The sequence below is a fragment of the Salvelinus namaycush genome, chromosome 5, assembly GCF_016432855.1.
Source record: "Salvelinus namaycush isolate Seneca chromosome 5, SaNama_1.0, whole genome shotgun sequence".
NCBI classification, from domain to species: domain Eukaryota; kingdom Metazoa; phylum Chordata; class Actinopteri; order Salmoniformes; family Salmonidae; genus Salvelinus; species Salvelinus namaycush.
In genome coordinates this window covers 8,489,286-8,511,613 of record NC_052311.1, presented here as the reverse complement: position 1 = coordinate 8,511,613, position 22,328 = coordinate 8,489,286, and the positions used below count along the sequence as shown (strand labels likewise).

The 22,328-nt window shown below is 45.4% G+C and overlaps 1 protein-coding gene across 1 annotated transcript in view; it reads right to left on the bottom strand.

Moving 5' to 3' along the window:
• The window catches only part of gria1a (glutamate receptor, ionotropic, AMPA 1a), a 141,292-nt gene extending 119,198 nt beyond the window's left edge, over positions 1–22,094 (bottom strand). Inside the window, 2 exon segments of the mRNA XM_038992898.1 lie at positions 21,629–21,763; positions 22,013–22,094. Coding sequence (XP_038848826.1) covers positions 21,629–21,763; positions 22,013–22,094 — 217 coding nt within the window.
• Between the last annotated feature and the right edge of the window lie 234 nt (positions 22,095–22,328).

Sequence of the window (22,328 nt, the reverse complement as noted above, 5' to 3'; positions counted from 1 at the left end):
GGGTACCACAAATATTCTGCAGCATTGAAGGTCCCCAAGAACACAGTGGCCTCCATCATTCTTAAATGGAAGAAGTTTGAAACCACCCTTCCTAGAGCTGGCCGCCCGGCCAAACTGAGCAATCGGGGGAGAAGGGCTTGACATTCCTAGAGCTGGCTGCCCGGCCAAACTGAGCAATCGGGGGAGAAGGGCTTGACATTCCTAAAGCTGGCTGCCCGGCCAAACTGAGCAATTGGGGGAGAAGGGCCTTGATCAGGGAGGTGACCAAGATTTTTTAAATTGAATCTTTATTTAACTAGGCAAGTCAGTTAAGAACAAATTCCTATTTACAATGACGGCCTACACCGGCCAAACCCAGACGACACTGGGCCAATGGTGTGCCACCATATGGGACTCCCAATCCCAGCCAGTTGTGATACAGCCTGGATTTGAACCAGGGTGTCTGTAGTGACACCTCTAGCACTGAGATACAGGGCATTAGACCGCTGCATAGGGCTGTAACGTAACAAAATGTAGAAAAAGTCAAGGGGTCTACTTTCTGAATGCACTGTATTTGGTTAACTATTTAACTAGCTATTTAACATGGTGTGATGGCTTGGGGGTAAGAGGCGTTGTCGTGCCCTCTTCATGACTGAGTTGGTGTGTTGAACTTGAAGCTTTCGACCCACTCCAATACAGCGCTGCCGATGTGAATGGGGGTGTGCTCGGCCCTCCGTTTCCTGTGTTCCACGATCGGCTCCTGTGTCTTGCTGACGTTGAGGGAGAGGTTGTTGTCTTGGCACCATAATGCCAGGTCTCTGACCTCCTTCCTATAGCCCTTCTCATCGTCATCGGTGATCAGGCCTAACACCTTCGTGTCGTCAGCAAACTTAATGACGGTGTTGGAGTCGTGCAATTGTGGGTGACCACGCAATTGTGGGTGAACAGGGAGTACAGGAGGGGACTAAGCACGCACCCCTGAGGGGTCCCCATGTTGAGGGTCAGCATGGTGGATGTGTTGTTGCCTACCCTCACCATGTGGGGGCAGCCTGTCAGGAAGTCCAGGATCCAGTTGCAAAGGGAGGTGTTCAGTCCCAGGATCCTTAGCTTAGTGATGAGCTTGGAGGGCACTATGGTGTTGAACGCTGAGCTGTAGCCAATGACCAGCATTCTCGCATAGGTATTCCTCTTGTCCAGGTAGGAGATGGCAGTGTGGAGTGCAATAGCGATTGTGTCATCTGTGGATCTTTGGGGCGGTATGCAAATTGGAGTGGGACCAGGGTGTCTGGGATGATGGTGTTGATGTGAGCCATGACTAGCCTTTCAAAGCATTTCATGGCTACAAGTGCCATGGGTCAGTAGTCATTTAGGCAGGTTACCTAAGTGTTCTTGGGCACAGGGGCTATGGTGGTCTGCTTGAAACATGTTGGTATTACAGACTCGGACAGGGAGATGTTGAAAATGTCAGTGAAGACACTTGCCAGCTGGTCAGCACATGCTCTGAGTACACAGCCTGGTAATCCGTCTGGCCCTGCAGATTTGTGAATATTAACCTGTTTAAAGGTCTTACTCACATCGGCTACATATGCAGGATTTACCGTGAGTGCAGTCTCCGTGAATGTCAATCACGCTATAACGTTGATCATCTGCACTACGGATTGAATCGAGCCATTAAGCTCCAGCCTCAGCCCCTCTCACCTCAATCCCACAGCCCAGTTGAGACACACCATTCTTGGGCACGGTTCTAGCCCTGTGGGGGTGGTTGTGGTGCTGGTGGTGGTGGAGGTGGTGTGTAGGGAATACAAACCAAAACCACTCTCTCTTTTTCCAGTTCCCCATTGTGAATCCCCCTCTGTTCCCCTATCCCGAGAAGAGTATTTTTAAACATAAAAGCTCCCGCCCTCTTATTCCTTCCACATGGTTATTAATAAATATTTATGCCTCTAACTCCATGGAGTGATGGCTTTGGATGAGCTGCAATGAATAATACATTAAATGCATGTGATGAAGTGCCGTCTCCAGTAATTGTGTGTGTGTGTGTGTGTGTGTGTGTGTGTGTGTGTGTGTGTGTGTGTGTGTGTGTGTGTGTGTGTGTGTGTGTGTGTGTGTGTGTGTGTGTGTGTGTGTGTGTGTGTGTCCTCCACTAAGTAGTGATCATGCAAACAGACGGAGGACTAAGCAGAGTGTAAACTGTGATGGAGGAGAATCCACAGCAGTTTCTCTGTTTTCAATCCTAAACTCCACACACACTCTCTCTTTCTCTACACGTCTACTCCCAGAGCTACCCAGAGGGACGATACACATCACCACCACACTACAACAGAAGAAGAGGAGAGGACAGTCTCTCTAGGCCCATCACACTGATAATACCCATATACCACGGTAAAAATTGGGGTTGCAAAGGGTCAGAAACTTTACGGTAAATTTCAGGAATTTTTCCATGAGAAGTTAAGCCCGGGAATTTGGGGAATTTTGCTTAAATTCATTAAAAAAGTTAGCTTATGACTAAACTATCCCCAAGTCAATGGATCACATGTACAGCTGATTCTCAAGATCTTGCACACTAATGAAATGCTATTGAGCCCACACTACTACACTGTGAGCCAAGGACTACATGCTTTCTGGTAAGTTTTGATTACAATAACTAGTAAATAGTAGCCTAAAGCAAAGTGTGTTTAAATCATTTCTAACTTTTTAACAATTTCGCCTAGTTAGTTTTTGCTACCATGTGGGTTTTAGCTTGCTTGAGAATGCTAAATGAGGAGTGTTAATTCACCTGTTTCCATACATGTTTCATTTTAAAACATTTATCTTACAAAGGAGTTGTTTAATCTAACTGCTTAACTATGTATCTGTACATGGAATTGAATTAGTTTGTTTAAAAAAAAATAATAATCTAATCTTTACAGGAAAATGCCACGGGCACTATCTGATGTGTGGAGATATTTCACTGCAGCTAACGTAGAAGGAAAAGCTGTGTACATTTGCAAATACTGTGCCAAATCATATGTGAAGAATGCAACAAAGATGCAGAATCTGGCCAAGTGCATAAAGTTCCCTCAGCGCTCACAACAAGCAACCTCTGACAAAAGTCCCTCTACTTCTATTCGAGGTGAAAATTATGAATCCGGCACCTTATTGATTTCAATAAACAGCTCATGGTCCTCCTGGAATCAAAAGTTGTTTTGACTCAATGGAGGAGCATAGTCAGAGAAATGCTGATGAATATCTTGCTCGAGCTGTGTTTGCAACTGGTTCACCTCTGATGCTGACAAGCAATGTGTATTGGAACAGATTTATGAATGTTATTTTTCCAGCATACACCCCTTCAACCAGACATGCTTTATCTACTCATTTGCTGGATGCAGAGTTCAAGTGAAGGTCAAGCAAATCATAGAGAAAGCAGACTGTATTGCAATCATCTCTGATGGGTGGTCGAATGTTCGTGGGCAAGGAATATTTAACTACATCATCTCCACCCCTCAACCAGTATTCTACAAGAGCACAGACACAATGGACAAGAGACACACCGGTCTCTACATTGCAGATGAGCTGAAGGCAGTCATCAATAACCTTGGACCACAGAAGGTACTTGCACTGGTGACAAACAATGCTGCGAACATGAAGGCTGCTTGGTCTAAAGTGGAGGAGTCCTACCCTCACATCACACCCATTGGCTGTGCTGCTCACACATTGAATCTGCTCCTCAATTACATCATGGCACTGAAACAAATGGATACACTCTACAAGAGAGCCAAGGAAATGGTTAGGTATGTGAAGGGTCATCAAGTTACAGCAGGAATCTACCTCACCAAGCAAAGTGAGAAGAATAAGAACACCCCACCCGTTGGGGTGGTGTTGTCATCATGTTTGACAGTCTCCTGGAGGGGAAGGAGACTCTCCAAGAAATTACCATATCACAGTCTGCCGATATGGAACCCCATCAAGAGGATCCTCCTGGATGATGTATTTTGGGAGAGAGTGGTAAGCAGCCTGAAACTCCTGAAACCTATAGCAGTAGCCATTGCACGGATTGAGGGAGACAATGCCATCCTGTCTGATGTTCAGACTCTGCTTGCAGATGTAAGAGAAGAAATCCGTACTGCCCTGCCCACTTCACTGTTGCTCCAAGCAGAGGAAACTGCAGTTCTGAAATACATCAAAAAGCGTGAAGACTTCTGCCTGAAGCCCATACACGCCGCAGCGTACGTGTTGGACCCCAAGAACGCTGGCAAGAGCATTCTGTCTAGTGCAGAGATCAACAAGGCCTATGGTGTCATCACTACCGTGTCTCGCCACCTTGGCCTGGATGAGGGCAAGGTTCTTGGCAGTCTGGCGAAGTACACTTCCAATCAAGGGCTTTGGGATGGAGATGCAATATGGCAGTCGTGCCAACATATCTCATCAGCCACCTGGTGGAAGGGACTTTGTGGATCTGAGGTTCTTTACCCTGTTTCCTCCATCATCCTCCAAATCCCACCAACATCAGCCGCCTCAGAGCGCAACTGGTCCTTGTTTGGGAACACACACACCAAAGCACGAAAAGAATTGGTGGCCATCCCGGCAAATTTGAGGCTTTTTGAGCCTGACAACGAGCCATCCTCAACCAGGTTGGAAAGTGACAGTGAAGAAGAGGCCTCAGAGTCTTATGTTCAAGAGGTGGACATTGAGGAGGTCCAGGGAGAAAACATGGAAGCCTGAGAGGAAGACAACCAAAGCTTTAGTTTCTAGACTATCATTTTACAGATGTTTGTTGAAAACATTTTTGGGAGATGCGATGGATCATTGGGGATCATTCAATATTCCCTTTCTTTTGTTGTTCAGTGAAATCATCCCATGTGAAGAGTCAACTCATTTAATTAAAGTTACATTTGCAACTAAATTGTTTTTTTTATATTGGAAGGATTTAATAATTTGCAATTATGTCTAATTATGATAATGTAAAATGTTCATGTTTCTGTCTACATATGATATGGTAAATATATCCAATGCAAAAAACATCTACATTTAAATGGTATTAATATTAATTTGCATTATATTCCCGTTAATTCACATACTGTATATTTCTGTTAAATCCCACGGAAAGTTTCCACCTCTGAATATTCCCCAAAACATGCAACCCTAGTAATAATACACAAATCTCAAAAGTCCAACTTTATGAAACCCGTAATGTGGGAAAACAATGAAATAGTGCTCTCTCTCCAATCACCTCTCTTTGTATCTGAACCGGAGTACATTTCTGCAACATGACTCCATTTTGACTCCCGGCCTTTCCAAAAGACAGTAAACTATACACCAACATTCATATTCCATACGTCTATGGGGTTGTTATAATCTAACCCTTGTAGTGGTGCTTTGATATGGTGATCAAGGGTCCAGCACCCGGGCTAACACGACACCATTTCTGTCCAACAAGCTCTCACGGTCTCACAGCAGAATCAGACATACAAAGCCCTGTCCATAAACGGCACATTTCTAAGGTTAAATTAAGGCATTCATTCCGAATGGTTAAGTTAAGGTTTAAGGATTGGGATACGGTTCAAACTAAACGAGTGCCTAGCCCTGGGATTGAACCTGCAACCCTCAGTGTCAGAGTTTACAGCTTACGCCCATCCACCACCCCTTTCCACAACGCCCATGCAAAACACAAGCCTACTTGGGGAGATTCTCATTTGGGCACAAGACTGTCCTCCATCCTCTCTCCTCCGTTCACTCTCCTTCGTGACATAGAAACCGAGAAGTGTTCAAGGATTGTGTCAGTTCATTAGCAGACGAGCGGAAGAGTGTCGTCCCCTTCTCGATAGCCACCTTTCATCGAGGATACTCATGTACATCCTACTGTGGAAGAGTTTAGAATTTGTCTTTTTTATTTTATTTTTTAACCTTTATTTAACTAAGCAAGTCAGTTAAGAACACATTCTTATTTACAATGACGGCCCACCAAAAGGCAAAAGGCCTCCTGCATGGACGGGGGCTGGGATTAAAAATACAAAAATATATATGACAAAACACACATCACGACAAGAGAGACACCAAAACACTACATAAAGAGAGACCTAAGACAACAACATATCTGCCAGAGGACCCTCTCATTTCCCTCTCATTTCAAGCAAGTGCATTTCCCTCCACATTCACTCTCCTCGATTAAATTTGACTTTTTTTCAAAAGGAGGCGAGGGAAGATGGAGGAGAGATGACACAGGAGGTGAGCAAATCTAAATGATAAAAGGCATTGATGATAATAGTGCTCACCATTGCCCCTAGTGGCAGGTTTTGACGTCATCTCCTGACGTCTTGCTTAACTGGACATACATCTAATTTCGCAGTGTACTTGTGTCATGCCCTGGCCATAGAGAGGCTTTTATTCTCTATTTTGGTTAGGCCAGGGTGTGACTAGGGTGGGCATTCTAGTTTCTTTATTTCTATATTTTCTATTTTCTTTGTGTTTGGCCGGGTGTGGTTCTCAATCAGAGGCAGCTGTTTATCGTTATCTCTGATTGAGAACCATACTTAGGTAGCCCTTTTTCCCACCTGTCTTGGTGGTAAGTTGACTTTGTTTAGGGCACATAGCCTTTGAGCTTCACGGTTTGTTTTTGTAGTGTTTATTGTTATGTTCGGCGTCATTTTTATTAAATAAAAGAAAATGTACGCTGCACCTTGGTCCTCTCCTTTCAACAGCCGTGACAGAACTTCCCACCAACAAAGGACCAAGCAGCGTGGCCAGGAGAGGCAGCCCCCCCCAAAAATTGGGGGGGCCGAGGATGGAACCAGAGCCAGTCGGGGTGAACTTGGAGGGGAGCGAAGGTAGTGAAGCAGAGACAGTGAAGGAGTTGATGGGGAGATTGGAGGAGAGAGCTATGAGAGAGCTGCTGTGTTGGTGCATGAGGCACGACATTCGCCCTACGGAGCGTGTCCTCGGTTTGATGTCACCTGAGTCAGCTCTCCATACTCGTCCTGAGGTGCGTGCTAGCCGTCTGGTGAAGACTGTGCCAGCCCCACGCACTAAGCCTCCTGTGCGCCTCCCCAGCCCTGCACGTCTTGTGCCAGCTTGGCGCTCCAGACCTCCAGTGTGCCTCCACAGCCCGGTGAGTCCTGCACCGGCTCTACGCACGGTTTCCCCAGTTCGCCAGGAGAACCCAGTGAGGCCTGTTCCAGCTCCCCGCACGTGCCAGGCTAAAGTGGGCATGCAGCCAAGAGGAGTGGTGCAAGTGCTAAGCACCAGAGCTCCAGTGCTCCCCTACAGCCCGGTTCAACCTGTGCCTGCGCTCTGGATGTGCCGGGCTAGAGTGCGCATTCAGCCTGGAAGAGTGGTGCCAAGGCGACGCATCAGATCTCCAGTGCTCCCCCACAGCCCGGTTCATCCTGTGCCTCCTCCAAGGACCAGGCCTCCAGTAGGTCTCCCCAGCCTGGTTATCCTGTGCCTCCTCCACGGACCAGGCCTCCAGTAGGTCTCCCCAGCCTGGTGAGTCCGGTGCCTGCTCCACGGGCCAGTCCGGAGTCTCCAGCGACGGTCTCCAGTCCGGAGCCTCCAGAGACAGTCTCCAGTCCGGATCCTCCAGCAACGTTCTCCAGTCCGGAGCCTCCAGCGACGGCCTCCAGTCCGGAGCCTCCAGCGACAGCCTCCAATCCGGAGTCGTCATCGAGGGCCGCCAGTCCGGGGCCCGCAACGAGGGTTCCCAGTCCGGGGCCCGCAACGAGGGTGCCCAGTCCGGGGTCGGCGGCGAGGGTCCCCACACCAGAGGCGCCACCAAAGTGGGGGGAGCCAGAGGCGGAGGGGGGTCTACGTCCCGCACCAGAGCCGCCGCCGTAAAGGAAGCCCACCCGGACCCTCCCCTTTAGAGTCAGGTTTTGCGGCCGGAGTCCGCACCTTTGGGGGGTACTGTCACACCCTGGCCATAGAGACGCTTTTATTCTCTATTTTGGTTAGGCCAGGGTGTGACTAGGGTGGGCATTCTAGTTTCTTTATTTCTATGTTTTCTATTTTCTTTGTGTTTCAGAGGCAGCTGTTTATCGTCGTCTCTGATTGAGAACCATACTTAAGTAGCCCTTTTTTCCACCTGTCTTGGTGGGAAGTTGACTTTGTTTAGGGCACATAGCCTTTGAGCTTCACGGTTTGTTTTTGTAGTGTTTATTGTTTTGTTCGGAGTCATTTTTATTAAATAAAATAAAATGTACGCTCACCACGCTGCACCTTGGTCCTCTCCTTTCAACAGCCGTGACAACTTGAGAGATTTCTCTGCTCTGTCATCCCAGTGACATCATCCCAGCACTACAACATTCCATCTCATGCAGTACAGTACTAATAATTCCAGTGTGACCAATAGGTCAGAGGTTCTCAAACCGCCCCCAGCCGTTTCACAATGTTCTTGTAGGCCTGAACTGGCGAGGCTTGAACCTCTGCTCCAGGCCAGGCTATAATAATGTAGTACTAATTCCTGTTGGTCCTCTAGACCAGGCTATAATACTGTAGTACTAATTCCTATTGGTCCGCTAGACCAGGCTATAGTACTGAAGTACTAATTCCTATTGGTTCTCTAGACCAGGCTATAATACTGTAATACTAATTCCTATTGGTTCTCTAGACCAGGCTATAATAGTGTAGTACTAATTCCTGTTGGTCCTCTAGACCAGGCTATAATACTGTAGTACTAATTCCTGTTGGTCCTCTAGACCAGGCTATAATACTGTAGTACTACTTCCTATTGGTTCTCTAGACAAGGCTATAATACTGTAGTACTAATTCCTATTGGTTCTCTAGACCAGGCTATAGTACTGTAGTACTAATTCCTGTTGGTCCTCTAGACCAGGCTATAATAGTGTAGTACTAATTCCTGTTGGTCCTCTAGACCAGGCTATAATACTGTAGTACTACTTCCTATTGGTTCTCTAGACAAGGCTATAATACTGTAGTACTAATTCCTATTGGTTCTCTAGACCAGGCTATAGTACTGTAGTACTAATTCCTGTTGGTCCTCTAGACCAGGCTATAATAGTGTAGTACTAATTCCTATTGGTTCTCTAGACCAGGCTATAATACTGTAGTACTAATTCCCGTTGGTCCTCTAGACCAGGCTATAGTACTGTAGTACTAATTCCTGTTGGTCCTCTAGACCAGGCTATAATACTGTAGTACTAATTCCTATTGGTTCTCTAGACCAGGCTATAGTACTGTAGTACTAATTCCTGTTGGTCCTCTAGACCAGGCTATAATACTCTAGTACTAATTCCTGTTGGTCCTCTAGACCAGGCTATAATACTCTAGTACTAATTCCTGTTGGTCCTCTAGACCAGGCTATAACACTGTAGTACTAATTCCTATTGGTCCTCTAGACCAGGCTATAATACTGTAGTACTATTTCCTGTTGGTCCTCTAGACCAGGCTATAATACTGTAGTACTATTTCCTGTTGGTCCTCTAGACCAGGCTATAATACTCTAGTACTAATTCCTGTTGGTCCTCTAGACCAGGCTATAATACTCTAGTACTAATTCCTGTTGGTCCTCTAGACCAGGCTATAATACTGTAGTACTAATTCCTATTGGTCCTCTAGACCAGGCTATAATAATCTAGTACGAATTCCTATTGGTCCTCTAGACCAGGCTATAATACTGTAGTACTAATTCCTATTGGTTCTCTAGACCAGGCTATAATACTGTAGTACTAATTCCTATTGGTTCTCTAGACCAGGCTATAATACTGTAGTACTAATTCCTATTGGTCCTCTAGGCCAGGAGATTTGGAGAGGAAGCTCTTTTCTATCCTCTTATTGATCTGGATGTCTTTGTGTGGCCCCAGTCCATTGATCAGACCTGGCTTAGGGCTCACACACACACACACACACACACACACACACACACACACACACACACACACACACACATACACACACACACACACACACACACACACACACACACACACACACACACACACACACACACACACACACACACACACACACACACACACACACACACACACACACACACACACACACACTTCCTTTAAAAGCCCTCAGAGAGAAGAGAAATTATGCTGCAGAAGATTATAGTGACAACATGAATCTGGTTAGCTATGGATTCCAATTAGATGTTGTGATGCTAGAACTGGGTGGTTTGGTCAGTCATAGAAATAACATTACTAGAATAGATAATTGTGGTAATCATTTTGCTAATACTATTTATTTTTGTATCTCTATGTGGTCACTTAGAAGGATAACCGGAAAAAAACAGAGGCTTCTTTTTAGCATAATATATATTACAGTTATGAAGGAATTGTTATTTTACTAATGTAGTTTAATTGTGAATGTTTATTTTGTCATACATGGCTAGCAATTCTTAATTGTAATGTTAAATTGTATTTTGTTTACAATATCTCTTCACCAGATAACCAACGTTAAAGCAACACCTCACCAACATATTCATTCAACACCACACTGGAGTTATGACCTAATGGCTGCAGGAGATTTGACATGAAATCAGCTATTTATGCCTCCACTCCGTCCCTATTCTAAAGCCAGTCAATAGCAGATTATGGTGATGTCAACGCTAACCAAGGGGAAGACTCGTACTCCCTGTTTGGCTCAAGGTATCCATTCCACTGCAGTTATATTTAACCAGGGAAACATGTAGAAAGAGAGTCAAGCTAGATCTTCCTATGAACATGTAGGCTACACACACACACACACACACACACACACACACACACACACACACACACACACACACACACACACACACACACACACACACACACACACACACACACACACACACACACACACACACACACACACACACACATATAACACACAGACGAACAAACATACACACACAGAGCATGCACACACCCACACTGTCGATGACTCAACAGGAGAAATACATCATAGTTTCCTCAACGTCAGCCATTTTCCTTCTACACCATCTATTCTGTTCTGTGTGTACTCTCACCGTTACTAGTTCACCCAACACCCAACTGTTAGACTCCCTTGTGCCCTATTCTTACTCCCCCAGCAGGTGTTGAGGAGAGGGGATGCAGATGGTGAGGGGTGAGTGTAGGGGGAGGCAGGGGGAGGACTGGAGGAAGTGGGTGGTCATATAGACTGCTGCCCATATCGCAACCTATTCCCTATCTAGGCCCTATGAGCGTTGGTCTAAAGTGATGCACTAAATAGGGCATAGGGTTCCATTTGGGGTGCAACCCATACAGGCCTCAGCTCCGCTGATGAGTACCTCCCTCATCCGGAGGAGCTCCATTCATCCACAGGCACAAGGAGCCATTCAGCTACTGCCTCTAACTGCCTTTAACCGTCATAGCCCATAACTGCCCAGGCTTATTCACACACACACACACACACACACACACACACACACACACACACACACACACACACACACACACACACACACACACACACACACACACACACACACACACACACACACACACACACACACACACACACACACACACACATGCATGCAAGCAAGCACACACACACAGACACACCCAGACGCACACACACACCGACAGATGAACAAATACACACACACACACACACATATTCCACACACACACGCACACACACACAGATATTGACACGGATAAACTTTCATACACACACTAAGTAGGTCATCATAAAGTCAAGATTGCAAAATGTATTTTAATGTTAACCTTTTCTACATCCTCTTGAAGCAAAGACACACAGAGAGAAATGGTGTCACTGTCTTCTCTGCCGTATGTACATCACCTCTAACCAGAGTCACTGTTTGTGTTATTTACATGTTAGTCATTTAGCAGATGCTCTTATCCAGAGCGACATACAGGAACAATTAGGGTTAAGTGCTCAAGGGCACTTTGACAGATTTTTCACCTAGTCAGCTCGGGGATTAGAACCAGCAACCTTTCGGTTACTGGATGAACTCTCTAACCGATAGGCAGGCTTAGATGTGACATGCATCATATAGCCTGTCTCAGCTAACAGGATCTGATCTGTCCCTTCACGTTAGGGACGGAGAGAAGCAACGGAGCAGAGAGGAGCGAGATCACTGCTCACTCACCACAATCTGGGAATGTGTTGTCATCACAGCGGCTGCCAATACCCAGCTCAGCTCAAGGGTTGTTTAGCACAAAAAATGGTTTAGAAATACAAGTGGCCTTTAAAAGACTCAGACAAGTTAGGTTTCCATCCAATTGTTGACAGATTTTCATGTGAATATTCTCAAATCTGCTTAAAACTATATGTGCATTTTCCCACCACAGATGTGTTTCCAATAAAATGTATTTGCTGCAGATAAAAGACTGTGTGATGATCTAGTGCACATAAAAATACATTTTGTGGTTAAATTTACATGTACTGAATAAAAAATACAAGTGAAATGGGTTTCCATGGCATTTTCAACTCTACTGATGGGTTTCACACAACAGAATGGTATTATATAGGGAGTGTGCCCACTCCGGTACGACTACACGCAGAAGCAGTACTGTGTCAGCGCGCTGCTGGCTAGAGCGCGCGTATAGCCTACATGATGAGATTAGTATTGACAAAAGAACGAGATTATTTGAATTCTAACAGCAGTCAAGCATCAATGATCATGTCACCAGAATACATCCCTCGATATTTATCAGAAAGAAGCATAGATGATCGTGTCACCAGAATACAACCCTGGATATTTATCAGAAAGAAGCATAGATGATCGTGTCACCAGAATACAACCCTGGATATTTATCAGAAAGAAGCATAGATGATCATGTCACCAGAATACAACCCTGGATATTTATCAGAAAGAAGCATAGATGATCGTGTCACCAGAATACAACCCTGGATATTTATCAGAAAGAAGCATAGATGATCGTGTCACCAGAATAAGACCCTTGATATTTATCAGAAAGAAGCTTCAAGCTCATCACTGTGCACTTTCACCACCCTGTGAAGTGCATCACAATTTATTTAATCTGTAACCTAATAAACTTCATGCTTTCCTAACGACATCGCATGACTCCAAGTTTACTTCGATATGATGGTCATTCTATCAGTGTTTCCACCGCCATTTCTCGCATAATTTATTTTACAGACACAAAAAGATCCCACCTCGTTTACCGTATTTTGTTTTGTCGACATTTGAGAAGTTTACCGAAACATTTTCTGTTTCCATCAGGCCTGTCCTGATATTTATGATCCTGATAAACATGCTGTTTCTTCCCCCTCGTGCCCTATGTGTGTGTGTGTGTGTGTGTGTGTGTGTGTGTGTGTGTGTGTGTGTGTGTGTGTGTGTGTGTGTGTGTGTGTGTGTGTGTGTGTGTGTGTGTGTGTGTGTGTGCCCTCCGCTAAGCAATGATCATGCAAACAGACGGAGGACTAAGCACAGTGTAAACTGTGATGGAGGAGAATCCATAGCAGTTTCTCTGTTTTCAATCCTAAACTCCACACACACCATCTCTCTTTCCCTACACGTCTACTCCCAGAGCTACCCAGAGGGACGATACACAGCACCACCACACTGCAGCAGAAGAAGAGGAGTTGACTGTCTCTCTAGGCCCAGGCATCCCCCTCTTCAGAGCTGGGTTTCTACCTTCCTGGAATCAATGGATCCATGTTCCGTTACTTCGTCCACTACACTGGATGACCCTATTGTCTTCAAGTGTGTGTGTGTGTGTGTGTGTGTGTGTGTGTGTGTGTGTGTGTGTGTGTGTGTGTGTGTGTGTGTGTGTGTGTGTGTGTGTGTGTGTGTGTGTGTGTGTGTGTGTGTGTGTGTGTGTGTGTGTGTGCGTGCGTGCATGTGTGTGTGTGTGTGTAGCCTACCATGTTCACTTCTGGCTTCATTCACAGAGATACATCAACACTAAGGCCATGGTGGGATTATTTATGCTTCATTAGAGCGCAGTGTCTAAGACCGTAGTCTGAGAGAGGAGGGTGAGGGGGTGACGAAGATGAGGAGGTTGATGAATATGAGGAGGTAACTCTTATTTGGAGTGTGAGGAGGGGGTAGTCCTTGTTAGATATCGCTGGAGAGATGGATATGGACACTGACAGTAGGGTAGTCTACACCATGTCCCTTTAGAAGATCCTTCCCATATAAGTGTATGGAAGCAGGTCACCCATATTTCAAATGTATGGCTCCGTAGTTTGAATGGGAATCCCTCCTGTGATGCTACGGTCATATTGCATTAGATAGCATATGTTACAGTCATATTGCATTAGATATCATATGTTACAGTTATATTGCATTAGATATCATATGTTACGGTCATAATGCATTAGATATCATATGTTACGGTCATATTGCATTATATATCATATGTTACAGTTATATTGCATTAGATATCATATGTTACAGTCATATTGCATTAGATATCATATGTTACAGTCATATTGCATTATATATCATATGTTACAGTCATATTGCATTAGATATCATATGTTACAGTCATATTGCATTAAATATCATATGTTACAGTCATATTGCATTAGATATATGTTACGGTCATATTGCATTAGATATCATATGTTACAGTCATATTGCATTAGATATCATATGTTACAGTCATATTGCATTAGATATCATATGTTACAGTCATATTGCATTAGATATCATATGTTACAGTCATATTGTATTAGATATCATATGTTACAGTCATATTGCATTAGATATCATATGTTACAGTCATATTGCATTAGATATCATATGTTACAGTCATATTGCATTAGATATCATATGTTACAGTCATATTGCATTAGATATCATATGTTACAGTCATATTGCATTATATATCATATGTTACAGTCATATTGCATTAGATATCATATGTTACGGTCATATTGCATTAGATATCATATGTTACGGTCATATTGCATTAGATATCATATGTTACAGTCATATTGCATTAGATATCATATGTTACAGTCATATTGCATTAGATATCATATGTTACAGTCATATTGCATTAGATATCATATGTTACGGTCATATTGCATTAGATATCATATGTTACAGTTATATTGCATTAGATATCATATGTTACAGTCATATTGCATTAGATATCATATGTTACAGTCATATTGCATTAGATATCATATGTTACAGTCATATTGCATTAGATATCATATGTTACAGTCATATCGCATTAGATATCATATGTTACAGTCATATTGCATTAGATATCATATGTTACAGTCATATTGCATTAGATATCATATGTTACAGTCATATTGCATTAGATATCATATGTTACAGTCATATTGCATTAGATATCATATGTTACAGTAATACTGCATTAGATATCATATGTTACAGTCATATTGCATTAGATATCATATGTTACAGTCATATTGCATTAGATATCATATGTTACAGTCATATTGCATTAGATATCATATGTTACAGTAATACTGCATTAGATATATGTTACGGTCATATTGCATTAGATATCATATGTTACAGTAATACTGCATTAGATATCATATGTTACAGTAATACTGTATTAGATATCATATGTTACAGTAATACTGCATTAGATATCATATGTTACAGTAATACTGCATTAGATATCATATGTTACAGTAATACTGTATTAGATATCATATGTGAATTAAAATATATCAACTGTTTCGTTTTCTTCTGATTTCCTTCTCTTTTCAAAAGGGAACTGTATCTCTAAGAGGCAGAGATCAGAGATCAGAGATCTGAGGAAAAACATGACAAGTATGTGAAACAGAATAAAAATGGCCTTTAAATTCAAGTCTTGTCTCCAAATAGGAACAAAACACAGAGACAACACGGTTATCAATGTCTAAAAACTCTGCCGGTGAAACTGAATGTCGCACTTCAAGCAGTCCTGGGGAGACTAGTGTGGAAAGAGAGAGTTGTCAGGGAGGAGAATCTATTGTGTTTAATCTGGATTCAACACCCAGCTGCAAAGGCCTGATGCCCGTTTTAAGGGTGTCCAACATGGAGCACCTGGGATATAGCCTACCTTTAGACTTAGCAACTTAAGAAAAATATTAAAAACTCAAGGGCACCTTGTTGTTTAAAATCCCAAAAGCGAAGGCTGGCACACAAAAATAAGCTCAAGTTATTTTTCGTTGTATCATGTTTTTTTCTTGCTTTCAGCAGACTGGGGATAGATTGTGCTACCAGATCACCTTGATCTTTAAAACATGTTACAAAATCGCGTCATTGTCTGCATCTGTTAAGGGAAGGTGACTGTGACACTAATACTAAAACGATTAGGTTAAACATGATTTGATTTGGGCATCCAAGGGACAGACACGTGATCGTGTCACACCCTGGCCTTAGTTATCTTTGTTTTCATTTATTATTTTAGTTAGGTCAGGGTGTGACATGGTGAATGTACAGTGGGGCAAAAAAGTATTTAGTCAGCCACCAATTGTGCAAGTTCTCCCACTTAAAAAGATGAGAGAGGCCTGTAATTTTCATCATAGGTACACTTCAACTATGACAGACAAAATGAGGGGAAAAAATCCAGAAAATCACATTGTAGGATTTTTAATGAATTTATTTGCAAATTATGGTGGAAAATAAGTATTTGGTCACCTACAAACAAGCAAGATTTCTGGCTCTCACAGACCTGTAACTTCTTCTTTAAGAGGCTCCTCTGTCCTCCACTCGTTACCTGTATTAATGGCACCTGTTTGAACTTGTTATCAGTATAAAAGACACCTGTCCACAACCTCAAACAGTCACACTCCAAACTCCACTATGGCCAAGACCAAAGAGCTGTCAAAGGACACCAGAAACAAAATTGTAGACCTGCACCAGGCTGGGAAGACTGAATCTGCAATAGGTAAGCAGCTTGGTTTGAAGAAATCAACTGTGGGAGCAATTATTAGGAAATGGAAGACATACAAGACCACTGATAATCTCCCTCGATCTGGGGCTCCACGCAAGATCTCACCCCGTGGGGTCAAAATGATCACAAGAACGGTGAGCAAAAATCCCAGAACCACACGGGGGGACCTAGTGAATGACCTGCAGAGAGCTGGGACCAAAGTAACAAAGCCTACCATCAGCAAGGGCATTGAAGATGAAACATGGCTGGGTCTTTCAGCATGACAATGATCCCAAACACACCGCCCGGGCAACGAAGGAGTGGCTTCGTAAGAAGCATTTCAAGGTCCTGGAGTGGCCTAGCCAGTCTCCAGATCTCAACCCCATAGAAAATCTTTGGAGGGAGTTGAAAGTCCGTGTTGCCCAGCAACAGCCCCAAAACATCACTGCTCTAGAGGAGATCTGCATGGAGGAATGGGCCAAAATACCAGCAACAGTGTGTGAAAACCTTGTGAAGACTTACAGAAAACGTTTGACCTCTGTCATTGCCAACAAAGGGTATATAACAAAGTATTGAGATAAACCTTTGTTATTGACCAAATACTTATTTTCCACCATAATTTGCAAATAAATTCATTAAAAATCCTACAATGTGATTTTCTGGATTTTTTTTCTCTCATTTTGTCTGTCATAGTTGAAGTGTACCTATGATGAAAATTACAGGCCTCTCTCATCTTTTTAAGTGGGAGAACTTGCACAATTGGTGGCTGACTAAATACTTTTTTGCCCCACTGTATGTGTTTTTGTAGTGTCTAGGGTGGTTGTAAGGTTAGGGGGTTTATTAGAGTAGTTGGGTTTATGTTTAGTATAGTAGTCTAGCTGTGTCTATGGTTGCCTGAAGGGTTCTCAATCAGAGACAGATGTCATTAATTGTCTCTGATTGGGAGCCATATTTAAGGCAGCCATAGGCACTAGGTTTTTGTGGGTAATTGTCTGTGTCTATGTTGCATGTTTGCACTTAGTCTTTTGTTAGCTTCACGGTCGTCTGTTTGTTGTTTTGTTTCATTTTTCTTCTTAAAATAAAGAGAAGATGTATTTTTCACGCGCTGCGCCTTGGTCCAATCTCTCTCCCTTTGACGATCGTGACAGAATTACCCACCAATCCAGGATCAAGCAGCGTGATAAGCGGCAACAGGAGCAGCGCAAGGAGGAATGGCAATGGGAGCGTAATCTGGACTACACAACTTGGGAGGAGATCGACAGGTGGGCAATCGACCCAGGGCGAGTGCCGGAGCCCGCCTGGGATTCTCTGGCGCAGTGCGAGGAGGGATACCGGCGAATGGAGGCAGCACGACGACGCGGTAGGAAGCCTGTGAGTCAGCCCAAAAAATTTCTTTGGGGGGGGCTTAGAGGTAGTGGGCCGAGGGCAGGTAGGAGACCTGCGCCCACTTCACAGGCTAACCGTGGAGAGCGGGAGTACGGGCGAACACCGTGTTACGCAGTAGAGCGCACGGTGTCTCCTGTACGTGTTCATAGCCCGGTGCGGGTTATTCCACCTCCCCGCACTGGTAGGGCTAGATTGGGCATTGAGCCAGGTGCCATGATGCCGGCTCAACGCGTCTGGTCTCCAGTGCGTCTCCTCGGGCCGGCATACATGGCACCAGTTACGCATGGTGTCCCCGGTTCGCCTACATAGCCCGGTGCGGGTTATTCCACCTCCCCGCACTGGTCGGGCGACGGGGAGCATTCAACCAGGTAAGGTTGGGCAGGCTTGGTGTTCAAGGGAACCAGTACGCCTGCACGGTCCGGTATTTCCGGCGCCACCTCCCCGCCCCAGTCCAGTTTCACCAGTGCCTACACCACGTAACAGGCTTCCAGTGTGTCTCCAGAGCCCTGTTCCTCCTCCACGCACTCGTCCTATGGTGCGTGTCTCCAGCCCGGTACCACCAATTCCGGCACCACGCACTAAGCCTCCTGTGCGTCTCCAGAGTCCTGTGCATCCTGTTGCTGCTCCCCGCACTAGCCCTGAGATGCGTGTCCCCAGCCCGGTACCACCAGTTCCGGCACCACGCACTAGGCCTAATGTGCGTCCCCAGGGTCCAGTATGCCCTGTTCCTTCTCCCCGCACTAGCCTGAAGGTGCGTGTCCTTAGCCCGGTGCCTCCAGTTCCGGCACCACGCACCAGGCCTACAGTGCGCCTCATCCGGCCAGAGCCATCCGTCTGCCCAGTGCCATCTGAGCCATCCGTCTCCCCAGCGCCATCTGAGCCATCCGTCTCCCCAGCGCCATCTGAGCCATCCGTCTCCCCAGCGCCATCTGAGCCATCCGTCTCCCCAGCGCCATCTGAGCCATCCGTCTCCCCAGCGCCATCTGAGCCATCCGTCTCCCCAGCGCCATCTGAGCCATCCGTCTCCCCAGCGCCATCTGAGCCATCCGTCTCCCCAGCGCCGTCTGAGCCATCCGTCTGCCCCGAGCCATTAGAGCCGCCCGTCTGTCCCGAGCCGTCAGAGCCGTTAGTCAGTCAGGAGCCGCTAGAGCCATTCGTCAGTCAAGATCTGCCAGAGCCGCCAACCAGACAGGATCTGCCAGAGCCGCCAACCAGACAGGATCTGCCAGAGCCGCCAACCAGACAGGATCTGCCAGAGCCGCCAACCAGACAGGATCTGCCAGAGCCGCCAACCAGACAGGATCTGCCAGAGCCGCCAACCAGACAGGATCTGCCAGAGCCGCCAACCAGACAGGATCTGCCAGAGCCGTCAGCCAGCCATGAGCAGCCAGATCCGTCAGCCAGCGATGAGCAGCCAGATCCGTCAGCCAGCCATGAGCAGCCAGATCCGTCAGCCAGCCATGAGCAGCCAGATCCGTCAGCCAGCCATGAGCAGCCAGATCCGTCAGCCAGCCATGAGCAGCCAGATCCGTCAGCCAGCCATGAGCCGTACAGCCAGGATCCGCCAGAGCCGTCCAGCCAGGATCCGCCAGAGCCGTCATCCAGCCAGGATCCGTTCCTCAGTCCGGAGCTGCCGTCCCTCAGTCCGGAGCTGCCCCTTATCCTGGTGCTGTCCCTTATCCTGGTGCTGCCCCTTATCCTGGTGCTGCCCCTTAGTCCGGTGCTGCCCCTTAGTCCGGTGCTGCCCCTTAGTCCGGTGCTGCCCCTTAGTCCGGTGCTGCCCCTTAGTCCGGTGCTGCCCCTTAGTCCGGTGCTGCCCCTTAGTCCGGTGCTGCCCCTTAATCCAGTGGGGTTAAGTTGGCGGGTGGTCAGTTGGAGGAGGCTACGAAAGCGGGTAGTGACTATGGTGGGGTGGGGACCACGACCAGTACCAGAGCCGCCACCGTGGACAGACGCCCACCCAGACCCTCCCCTAGACTTTATGCTGGTGCGCCCGGAGTTCGCACCTTAAGGGGGGGGTTATGTCACACCCTGGCCTTAGTTATCTTTGTTTTCATTTATTATTTTAGTTAGGTCAGGGTGTGACATGGTGAATGTATGTGTTTTTGTAGTGTCTAGGGTGGTTGTAAGGTTAGGGGGTTTATTAGAGTAGTTGGGTTTATGTTTAGTATAGTAGTCTAGCTGTGTCTATGGTTGCCTGAAGGGTTCTCAATCAGAGACAGATGTCATTAATTGTCTCTGATTGGGAGCCATATTTAAGGCAGCCATAGGCACTAGGTTTTTGTGGGTAATTGTCTGTGTCTATGTTGCATGTTTGCACTTAGTCTTTTGTTAGCTTCACGGTCGTCTGTTTGTTGTTTTGTTTCATTTTTCTTCTTAAAATAAAGAGAAGATGTATTTTTCACGCGCTGCGCCTTGGTCCAATCTCTCTCCCTTTGACGATCGTGACAGATCGATTCGTTGGTTGATGTACTTACAAGAGAGTAACGTCTTAACTGCTTGACCGGTGACAGCCTTTGATCCGCGGTGCTTCGCAATAAACTATACATCCTCCTTACGCGTCTGAGTGTCACCTTACACGCTCGCCCCCATGTAAGTGACCTCATCCATAAAGAATATGATGTCCAAGGGTGAACGAATGGAAAGGTCTACGATGCAAACATTTCTCCTACAGTGTTCCGTTAATTAAAACCCTAATTTAGACGTGTTCCTGAAACGCACAGAGACAACCTTATGAACTTGAGTGAGTCACGGCGGTTGGAGCCATTTGAGTGGTATGGCGTTGTTGGCTAGGTTACTGTAATGAGAAAGCGAACCTGAGCCGCGCGCTTAACACTTTAATGAAAGTATCTGGTGCCAGCTGAAGCTAAACGAATACAAATCCGTCGCTAATTAGGAAAAGCGCTTTGTGGTAACAGGTTTCTCCTGAATGCCGGTGGGAAAGGGGGGTTGGTTGATCTGCGCTAACGGCAGATAATATTTCAAGCGCAGGAAGCGCATGTTGGCTTGTGTATGGGGAAGGGTGTCAGAACGTAATACATTTAAAAAAAAATATAACCACTTTGTTGCGTCTGGTTATAATGTTTGTAGCCTACATGTATACTACTGATATGGGTAGATTGTCAGAAAAATCTGTTCATAGCACTGAGGTCTCTCTCGCTCACAAGCCTCTGACGAGAAAGAGAGAGAAAGCGAAGCAGATGGATCCACAAAAGCACACATTCTCGGACCCTCTTTACAGTGAGCGAATAACCAGCTGTAATTGCATATATGATATCTCCAACTATCAATGACAGACACATTTAAATAGTAGGAAAATAATTTCAGGACAAGCGTTGGCCAGTGATCTCGTTGAGCAGAAGGACAACAACAGATTGATCGTATGAATAAATAACATATGAGGCAAACTAGGAAATAACTGGGAAGGATGGGTGGGATGAGGATAACAGAGACCGTGGGGGAAAGGAAAGACTTACAGGCATATGTCATGGAGAAGCTGTTGCCCATCTTGACCATATCCACCTGCGGCACCAGTTTGGGGATATCCTGGTGGTGCGAGAGCGCGAACCGAAACACCTCATATTCGTGAGATTCGGTTGGGAATAGTCCCCCTGTGAAAGATACAGAATCCGCGGTTATTTATAAAACGTCTCTCTGCAAACTAAACGCAAACACAGAACAGATAAATATATCTGGACTGTTTTATCAGCAAAAAATGTTGAATACAACTTTAAAGCTTCGGAAAAGGCATATTTGTCCATACAAATAGGCCTATGACAAGAAACCAAATTTGTAGCCTAAATAAATAAACAGTTAAAATAATTTTGCCAGACTTCATTTTACGCGTGTTTTTCACCTACCTATATTGATGTTACTTGGAAAACTTGAACCCAAGCACATCCCCAGAAAACTGGTGTACAGGAGGGTGAAGCTTCGCTGCATATTTCCTTTTGCATTGGCGAAGAAAAAAGAGCCGAAATCCAAGCATAGATCTTTCCTCGGTGAGTTAGTGTATACCTCCTCTTCCCCACTCCTTTTTTCCCAGTTGCAGATGCTCTTACAACAACATCCATCCAACGTCGAGAGAGAGCATGCAACTGCAGTCACTGTCTTCTCTCTCCTCCCGCTCTTTCTCTCGCGCGCTGCTGATGCCCGCTTGTCCTCGGCTGTCATGAT